Below are 10,023 nucleotides of genomic sequence, written 5' to 3'. Positions count from 1 at the left end.
CAGCAGCTTGTTAGAAATGCAAATTCACCGGCCATAGCCCAGAGCAACTGAACTGGAAAATATGAGGGTGGGGCCCCAGAATCAGAGATTCAAGGGAAGGCATCACCGCTATGAAATGGAAAACAGCTGGCCACTGTCTGCATCTCTGCATACTTCAAAATATTGTCACTACGCACTTTCTCTCCAAATAATCTCACCACTCTACCTCAATTATTTTATTTTGCCGGCCACGTGGTCATCCCCGCATCCCACATGTGACAAACAGGTGAGGGCACAGGGATAGAACGGTCCCACATTCCTCCAGATGTTATCACTCTGAGGCACAAAGAGAAAAACAGCTCCAGGTGACCGCATTAGAAAACCCCTTTTAGAAAAGCCACAAGCAGTTTAATTTCCTTTAAAGCTTAGCCGGAAAAGATGTTCGTGGTGTGCGACCCCACCTGGGCTGGGCGGCAGTTCTGTGCACGGTGGGTGTGGGGCGGAGGGGGAGCCGGCCGAAAGTGAGCGGAGGATACTCAGAGTCGTGTTTTGAGTGGTTGCTTGGGTAGTGTTTATCTTGCTATTCCAACACACACACGCACACACACACACACACACACTCAGTTTCTTGTCCTGAAAGGGGAACCCTGTATTTTGTAGACAAAGAGTCGCAGAAGCAACTTTCGAAGGAAAAAAAAACCAAAAAACAAAAACCCGAACAAGAGAAAGAAAAAAAAGAAAAAGGCTTCGCGCAATCCCCCAGAAGGCAAAGAACCGCGCTGCTTGTCCTGTAACTCGGCAACACCCCGGGCGAACGGCGCTGCCTGTATCTTCTGCGGTTTCTCTTGCTCTTCTCCGCGAGGGCTCACTTCCACTCTCGGAACACCCCAGAAGTGCAAATTCAGGCTGGGCGGCCGCGGGCCCCAGCTGCAGGGGATCCCGCCCCAGCGTCCCGCTCAGCCCCTTCCTCCACCCGCGGGCCAGCAAAGGGGCGGGCTCACGCGGCCCGGGCGCTGCGCCCCGCACGCGGTAGGGGTCGCTGCTCGGCGGCGCGCGCTCCCACCGCGGAGAATAACGGGGCCAGGCTGCAGGAGAAAGGAAACCTGCCCGGGACGCGGCGGCGGCCGGGACGGAGCGAACGACGAGAGTTCACTTTTGCTCGGGTGTCAGCGCGCGGCGGCTGCAGCGAGCACCGACCAGGGAGCACCGCGCGAGCGGGTCGCCCATCTCGGGGCGACCGGGGGAGGGCAGCGAGAGGCCGGATACGAGCGCGCCGGCGGGGCGCGGAGCCGGCGAGCCTGGCTAGCGAGGGGAGCCGCGGGGGGCGCGCCCCGGGCGGGCCCCCGGAACAGCGCAGGATGCCCCACGAGGAGCTGCCGTCCCTGCAGAGACCCCGCTATGGCTGTAAGTACGCCGGGTGCGCGGGGCTTCCGGCGGCCTTGGGGAGACCCCTCCCCGGGGAACGCGTTGGAGAAGCCGAGGTAGCCGGGTGCGCGCCGCGGAGGGAGCCGGAGGGCAGCATCTGTGTGGCTGGCAAAGTTGGGAGCTGGAGTTGCAGAAGGTAGTGAGCGGCGTCTTCCCGCTCTCCCCGCAATTTTCAGATCCTCCGGGGCAACCCCAGTCTTCTGCCCGGAAAACCCCGCCGGGGCGCGCGCAGGCAGTGCTGAGTCTGAGCTCTGGGACGGGCCCGGTTGTGGGTTTAGGGGTATCAGGTGAGGAGCCCTTGGAGCTCCGGGCCGCTGCCGGCTCGGACCAGGGGGTGGCGTCAGGGACTGAATTGTTGCAACTCTGAAGGAAAGTTTGCCGTGGCTACAGGTGGGCACTGCGAGTACTGCGCCCACGCACTCTACCAGTGGCAAAGTCGGTTCTCCTGGAACAGCTCTCCTCCTACCTTGCTCCCTCGAGCTGCACGTGAGCTGAAAGAGCCAGTTTGCGCCCCATTGGTGTGAATCCTTTCTGGTGCTGCTGAAAGGGGCACCTCCGGGCCCAACCCCTCTGTTCCCTGCTGCCCTATGACCCTGCCAGGACTGCCGTGGGGAGAGGACGCAGAGCTAGGTTCCCCAGGATCCGGTCGGAGCCCGTGTGACTTGAAAGAGATGGTGTCGATTTACGCAGCCAGGGGCTGCTGCCATCGGAAAGAGGTTGCTTTGGCGGATCGATCGTGAGTAGATGGAGCCAGATTAGCACCAACCACGTGGCTTCATGTACAGAGTTCAGAGTCTTGGCTAAACATGCCAGGAAGTATTTCCTTTAAAACAAACAAAAAGTTGGCGTCCATCGCAGGCCCTGTTAGTGAACCCATGGCCGAAGACCACTGGTTAATCTTTTGCCCTGGCTGGCCTTGGGGTAGAGGAATCAGGTTTGGGTGAAGGTGGTGATACCTGCTGCAGGGTTGTTTTGTGCGCTTGGGAGGGCGGGGTGGGAGGGGAGGAGTTAACGTGTGTCAGTTCTTTCTCCCCATTAGTCTTGGAATGGAGAGTTAGAGATAGGAAGTTAGTTTTGCCATGTGACCCGTTTGGTGTATGGCAATGAGGAAGAAGCCTGAGGAGCCAGCTGCAGACTCGGGAAATGCATTAAACAGCGCGCCAGGACCCGGTTCTTTGCAGCCTTAATGACACTGTAGTAAAGCACACAGATAGCAGAGCTCCTTGGATTCGCGAGCCATGCTGTGGTCATTCAGTGTGTGCGGTGTCACCCTCAGGTTGGTGAAAGCCTCTTATTTGTGTGACAAGCTCTCGGAACATATGGTAGCTTCACTGTGTCAAATTATAAGACGACCCCGTTCTGGAAACTAGGCAAATAGACACCCCCCCCCCCCCAATGGCTTTGGATGTACATTTTAAAGCATGATGTATTTGGTGGGTCATCTCTCAGGAGTTCAATGTGCGTGCAAAGTTGGAGTGAATGAAGTGCGTTAGTGTAACGTTTTCACATGCAGAAACAGATGGATCTGTGATGGTGCCTGATTTTCATCAAATACACCTGTGGACCTAGTCCACATCAGACACGCAACCAAGGAGGTTCAGATCCCACAAGCATGAAGAACACTCCACACTGCCACTTTGTTTTGTTTTAAATGTTGATTTATTTTTGAGAGTGACAGAGACCTAGCATGAGTGGGGGAGGGGCAGAGAGAGAGGGAGACACAGAATCCGAAGCAGGCTCCAGGCTCCCAGCTGTCAGCACAGAGCCCAACGCAGGGCTTGAGCTCACGGACCGTGAGATCATGACCTGAGCCACCCAGGCACCCCAGCCACTTTCTTTGGAAATAATTGTTCCATTTCTCGCATGAGTCTGGTGTAATGGAGTGGGGTGCGACCTGTTGGAAACACTCCCATTTGCCTTCCCCCAGCTCACAAAGTGCTGGTGTTGTTTGTCATTGACTAAAAGTGTTTGATAGTTTCTAGACTTAAAAAAAAATTTTTTTTTAATGTTTATTTATTTTTGAGACAGAGCATGAACGGGGAAGGGTCAGAGAGAGAGGGAGACACAGAATTGGAAGCAGGCTCCAGGCTCCGAGCTGTCAGCACAGAGCCTGACACGGGGCTCGAACCCACGGACTGTGAGATCATGATTTGGGCCAAAGTCGGACGCTCAACCGACTGAGCCACCCAGGTGCCCCAGATAGTTTCTAGACTTTATGGTCACCCTAAAATATTCAGACTTCAGTAAAATAGGCTGTATGTCATTAACAGGAACATTTCTTTATTTTGCTGCTAGGCTCATGAATGGTTGTACGCTCATAGTTTCTTTGAAAAAATCTAGTTGAATATACCTCCGTGTTAGTCAGTGTTAAGGAACACTCATTATTCATGCAAAAGGAGACTCTCTGATGTATTAGAATACATCATTTCTGGTGGTGGTCTGATTTTGGGGCTCTGTCAACATGAGACTGAAAACAGTGCTGTGAGCTCCTTATAGGAAAGCTGGCAAAGGAATGAAGGAAAATGCACTGTCCTTGGTGTGTTGATTACAGAATTGTGCTTCTTCTGGTTTCTGAGTTTGGTGAATACAGGTTTAGTTTAACACAACCTCAAACTATACCGAACAGGTATTACCCCTGACATTAAACGAACAGAATAGGGCACCTGCGTGGCTCAGTTTAGCGACTGACTTCGGCTCAGGTCGTGATCATGCAGTTCGGGAGTTCAAGTCCCCATGGGGTTCTGTGCTGACAGCTCAGAGCCTGGAGCCTGCTTCAGATTCTGTGTCTCCCTCTCTCTCGGCCCCTCCCCTGCTTATGCTCTATCTCTTGAAAATAAATAATAAATTTATTTGATACGATTGTTGTAATTGAACTTCCAGTACTGTACATTCTGAGTAAAAGGTATTTGAGACTGGACTTTGTGAACAACTTTTTAGTAGTTGGTATTAAACTTGTTTTAGGTGTATTTTTTTGTTCTGCTGTCTCTCTTCCTCTTGAAATGTCATTTAATTTAGTAATTTTTGTACAAAGTTAATTCACTGAACTCAGGGCTGTTTTCCACCAGGCTGAGTGCGGGTAAAATAGCACATAGTAAGTTGCACTTGAGGGGTTTCTCAATGAGTGTCCATGAAGGTACTCGTCTCGGATTTCGGACATGAAAGATTGCTGAAGTCTTTTTGATTGGCACATGGGGGCCCGGAATTAAAATTAAATCATTTTTCTGTTTAATCCCTGCTTTTCCACTTTGGCCACCTTCTCCTGCAACCTATGAAGTTATTTTGTATCCTGTTAATACCGAACAAAGCTGAAATACCAGCTCATTCATGTAGTGCTGCAGGGAATAAGTGGCAAAAGGGAAAGGTGGAAATTGCTTTCTAATTTATTTTTTAATGTTTGTTTATTTTGTGAGAGCGAGAGTGAGAGCGAGAATGCAGGGGAGGGGCAGAGAGAAAGGGAGAGAGAGAATCCCAAGCAGACTTTGTGCTGTCAGCATAGAGCCTGATGCCGGGCTCAATCCCACAAACTGTGAGACCATGACCTGAGACGAAATCAAGAGTCAGATGCTTAATTGACTCAGCCACCCAGGTGCCCCAGCTTTACTACTTTAGAACCAGAATGTTGTACAAGATAACTAGGGTATCTTTTTACACTCAAAACCAAATTTAAGTGACACTGATGGGTAGGCATGATTTGCAAGTAATTTTTGTGCTCTCGTAATGAACGATAATGAATTAGCCAAAATAATTGTCAAAACACACTGCTACCGTGATCTGTCAAAGGTTTTCTTCCAGTTACTTGAGAGTTAAGAACATCACTGATAGCAAAAGATGACCCTGCGCTCTGATGATCTCAGAGCTGATACCAGTCAGCGTTTAGGTACTTACTATGTGTGTGGGGGGAGGGGTAGTAATCAATGTGTTTTTGGCAAGAACTGTGGTTTTCTATCCTCTGCAAACTTATCTCATGAGAAACGTCCTGAAACGAATAGTTGTCAGTGTTACCCTGTTTCTTTGAGAAAATGCAACAGGAGCCTAGCAGAAGCGTGTGCCAGCCGCAAGTGTGCTGGGGTGGGGGTGGGGCTGTTCTGGCTGATGCGGTGAATGTTTTGTTTATTTGTTGGATAATGCTCTTGTTTCACCAGCGAGATTTCTAAATCACCTGGTAGCTGGAGTACTGGGGTGGGTAACAAGACAAAAAGTCAAGTTATTCCTTCATGGGCTATTTGTTTTGATTGAGTTTTGCCAAAGGATCTTCAAGGTCAACAGCCAAAGTGTGGTTTTAGTATGCTTTTAATTTTAATTACACGTGTTGTTAGCCAAAATGACTTGTTTGGGAGAGTTTAAGCTTGTAATACCAAGGTTGTTTTAGAATTTAGTATTTAGGGGGTTAGTTAACCCCCTTTTTTCTCTAGGGAACCATTGATTTGCCGTTGCCCCTTACCCTCCCGCTAGGCAAGCTTGTTAACAACTTAATTACAAGTCTACTATACAAACAGTTCTGATGCACCAAGTCTTCGTGGTAACCAGTGGAGAAACAGAGTCCACTCGACTTCTGTTGGCTGGTCAGCTATAGTTCCACAGGGCAGGCACTTGAGCATGGGCATTCAGGTTTGTGCACTTGGCAAGAGCTGGTTCTTTTCACGAGCACTTGTTACCATCTGCTTATTAGTACCTTTGAGAGGGCCAGTGGTCTCCCCATTTCACAGAGGAGCTGAAATCCAAGATAACGTCTCAAGGCCACACAGCTGGCTGGTGACCCCAACTTGACAGCTGGTGTTACCAGGGCCTGAAGGCTTTGCTCAGTGGCTATTGCCAGTTTGTCTTCTCTGAATTACTCATAGGGGTTCCACCTCTTTTTCTTTCCAGTGTGTCGTGATTTTATCAAACTCACCAAACCTGTAGCTATTTGGCTAGTGTGCTCTTCTAAAAGTGGATGCACGGTGGGGCGACTGAGTGCCTCAGTCGGTGTACGTCTTACTCTTGATTTCAGATCAGGTTATGATCTTACAGTTAGTGAGTTTGAGCCCCTCACTGGGATCTGTGCTAGTGGCATGGAGCCTGCTTGGGATTCTGTGTCTCCTTCTGTCTCTCTGCCCCTTCCCTGCTCATACCCAACCTCTCTCTCTCTCTCTCTCTCTCTCTCTGTCTCTGTCTCTCAAAATAAATAAACCTTAAGAAAATGAAAAAAAAAAGTAGATGCATGGTATTGTCTAAACTGGATTTTGTTTCCTCCCCACCCTTAAGAAAAGCATACAAGAATACCTGAGCTTTTTTATAGAGCACGTCCAGACTTCATCAAAGGATTTTGTATATGTGTAGAGACCTCCCATCTGACTGTGAGGCACTAAAATGAAAGAACAGTTTTTCCCTAATACAGAGGTATGCTCCAGTGATTCCAAATAGGATAATTTGTAAAATGCACTTTTATTATGTATACTGGCCATGCCTTAAAATCCGGGGTTGATGAGAAATCAGGCAGAAGTTTGTGATGAGGTGACTGATAGGTGAGCCAGACTTGTTCACTTGACTGTTAATAGTTTATTTCTCCCTTGAAAGGCCGAAGAATGGGATCTGTGAAATGGCAAAAGGTTTGCAGTGGAGTAGATGTGGGTTTGAATCCTTATTTGGGCACTGACTGCTTGAGTAGCCTTAGGGTTTTCTCCTGTACCTTGGAGGGTGGTGTTTTATATTCCTGTAATGGTGGCTGATGTGGTTTCTGGGACACAGCACGAAACGTGTGGTGGTAATTTCCATTAACAGGGCACCTACTAAGTACAGCAGGTTCAGATGAAAGGAAAATGACGAAGATGGGCACAGCCTGTGAGAAACTGGAAGATAAAGACTGATGTTTATACTTGTGTTTGTGCACTTACTAGTTCTGTGGAAGGGAAGACATCAGGGTGGATTAGGATAGGGCAACAGGCAAGCTTCACGAATTGTGAATTTGAACAAGACCTTGAAGGCGGGAGGTAAAAGTGAAAGGCATCCCCCTGTGTTTGTTGTGTGGGTAGTTTGTGTGGGGTTGAAGCTGAGGTCGTAGGATAGATGTTGGGGCAGGGTGGTATAGCTGGAAGGGGATTTATCAAGGAATCCTTTCTTTGTGGACACCAAAGGGCACTTAGAGCTGTCTTGAAAAAAGTAGCTTGGGTACACTTTTTTTTTTTTTTTAACTTTTCCAGTAAATTTGGAGAGGGGAGTGGCCCAGTGAAGTGGAGAATTGTGGGAAGGCTGGGGGTGATTGGAGTGCCTGGTGCTGGAAACTGCAGGGGTCCGGTGACGTTTGTGCACGTGGGCATTTGGGTCCCCTGTGTCTGCTGCTCGCAGATCCCCACACCATGCTTCTAGGTTTGGGGATGCCTGCGGGTGGGCACATTTATCAGATGCTTTGGCTCAGGATAGGACCGAGGATGCTGCATGAGGATGATGCATATGGGACTGAAGGCATTCAATGAATCCAGAGGCAGCTAGACACGGACCTTATGGGGCCCTGACTGACTGCGGCCCGGGAAGTGCACAACTAACTCTAAACCGTGGCAGAAGGTAAATTCTCCGAGATGAGGTGAGAAGAGTATCTTGACAACTAAATTATCTGGCAGCAGGGTTTCTGTCACTTATTTTTTTTTTTAACGTTTGTTTATTTTTGAGAGAGAATGTGCGCACATGGCAGAGCAGAGGAGGGGCAGAGAGAGAGAGAGCGAGAGAGGCAGCGAGAGAATCCCAAGCAGGCCCTGTGCTGACAGCAGAGAGCACAATGCAGGGCTTAAACTCAGAAGCCCTGAGGTCATGACCTGAGCTGGAGCCAGACGCTCAACTGACTGAGCCCCCAGGTGCCCCTTTCACTTCTTTTTTTTTTTCTTCATTTCCTCCATTACTTGGGACAGTTGTTACTTTTCAAATTTCACTAGAGATATAGTGCCTTCAAATGACCAGCATCCCAGTTGGGTTGAAAAATGGCTAATGGAGCACTCTCAACAATAGCCAAATTGTGGAAAAAGCCTAAATGTCCATCAACTGATGAATGGATAAAGAAATTGTGGTCTATATACACAATGGAGTACTACGTGGCAATGAGAAAGAATGAAATATGGCCCTTTGTAGCAACGTGGACGGAACTGGAGAGTGTTCTGTTAAGTGAAATAAGCCATACAGAGAAAGACAGATACCATATGGTTTCACTCTTTTGTGGATCCTGAGAAACTTAACAGAAACCCATGGGGGAGGGGAAGGGAAAAAAAAAGAAAAGAGGTTAGAGTGGGAGAGAGCCAAAGCATAAGAGACTCTTAGAACTGAGAACAAACTGAGGGTTGATGGGGGGTGGGAGGGAGGGGTGGGTGGGTGATGGGTATTGAGGAGGGCACCTTTTGGGATGAGCACTGGGTGTTGTATGGAAACCAATTTGACAATAAATTTCACATAAAAACCCCCCCAAAAAAAATGGCTAATGGAAAATGGCTGACCCCACGTTTCCAGTTGGCTTGTAGGTTCAGAGATGTAACTAAATTCCAAGTGGACTCTCTTTAATGTTACAATCCTGGATCAGGCCGTGTGTGCCCATGTGCCTGAAAGGAGCTGACCGCTGTTCCTCCTGTCAGTGCAGTGGTTTGCAGGGAGCAGTTTCTGGAGAAGCAACAGGAGTAGAGCATCACTGGGGGCCGGCCGAGCACCCTTGCAGCAGAGCCTTCTAGGTGATTCTGTTGCACTGCTCAAGGGCCAAGGTGAAAGAAACGACGTTCCTAATAGGCAATTACCCCCCTCACAGCGCCTGCAGGTTTTTGTGAAATAAGTGTAAACACATGGGTACAATACTGAAGGTTTTACTTGTTCCTCCTGTGTTTGATTTGAGCACACACCTGCACCACACACAAATCCAGGCGTTGGTTTCTAAGTTTGTGTTTATATTAGAGGATTTATTTGGGTCTGTCTTTAAGGTTTCTTTCCTCTCTTCTAGGAAACAGATGTGATGGGGAATATCAAGTCCAAAATCTCCACTGAGGAGAGAGTGAGGTCCACTTCGCAAGGATTTCTAGGTGGAGGCAGTGCTTTTAGGAGCCACTGGGGAGGCTGAGGGAGCTGGCAAATCTTTCTGTGTAAAAGGGAGGCCCCAAGCTGGCAATTCTGGGCTCTGATACTTGCGGGGGCTCCTGGACAGTAAGGTTTGAAAGATGTCCTCTTCCTCTTTCTCTTCAAAACAACTTGAAGTATTTTTTATTATTCACAGTTTTTTTTTTAATTTTTCAATGTTTATCTCTTAAAATTTTTTTTTTAACGTTTATTCACTTTTTTATAGAGAAAGAGTGTGAGAGGGGGAGGGTCAGAGAGAGAGGGAGACACAGAATCCGAAGCAGGCTCCAGGCTCCGAGCTGTCAGCACAGAGCCCGACGCGGGGCTCATCCCCACAGACCGTGAGATCATGACCTGAGCGGAAGTCAGATGCTTAACCGACTGAGCCATCCAGGAACCCCTACAGTTTTTAGAACAGTTGAACATGCTGGCCGAAATATGATTTGCTAGTCAGAAGTGGTCCCAGGGAAACTACAGATCTGTTTATTTTGCTATTGATTACAGACAAGAGTATATATTCCTATGATTGCATTTTTTGCTTGGGATCCCCACAGATGA

The 10,023-nt window shown here is 48.6% G+C and overlaps 1 protein-coding gene across 2 annotated transcripts in view; it reads left to right on the top strand.

Moving 5' to 3' along the window:
- The first annotated feature begins 1,073 nt into the window (after positions 1–1,073).
- Positions 1,074–10,023, top strand: part of IQGAP2 (IQ motif containing GTPase activating protein 2) — a 312,421-nt gene continuing 303,471 nt past the window's right edge. For both annotated transcript variants that reach the window (XM_058729192.1, XM_058729182.1), the window contains exon 1: positions 1,074–1,383. In XM_058729192.1, the coding sequence (XP_058585175.1) occupies positions 1,338–1,383 (46 nt within the window). In that variant the 5' untranslated portion in view covers positions 1,074–1,337. The remainder of the gene's footprint in view (positions 1,384–10,023) is intronic.

This window comes from Neofelis nebulosa, chromosome 1 (genome assembly GCF_028018385.1).
Source record: "Neofelis nebulosa isolate mNeoNeb1 chromosome 1, mNeoNeb1.pri, whole genome shotgun sequence".
Lineage (NCBI taxonomy): Eukaryota > Metazoa > Chordata > Mammalia > Carnivora > Felidae > Neofelis > Neofelis nebulosa.
The sequence above is the reverse complement of the archived record's forward strand: the minus strand, read 5'-3'. Positions and strand labels throughout refer to the sequence as shown.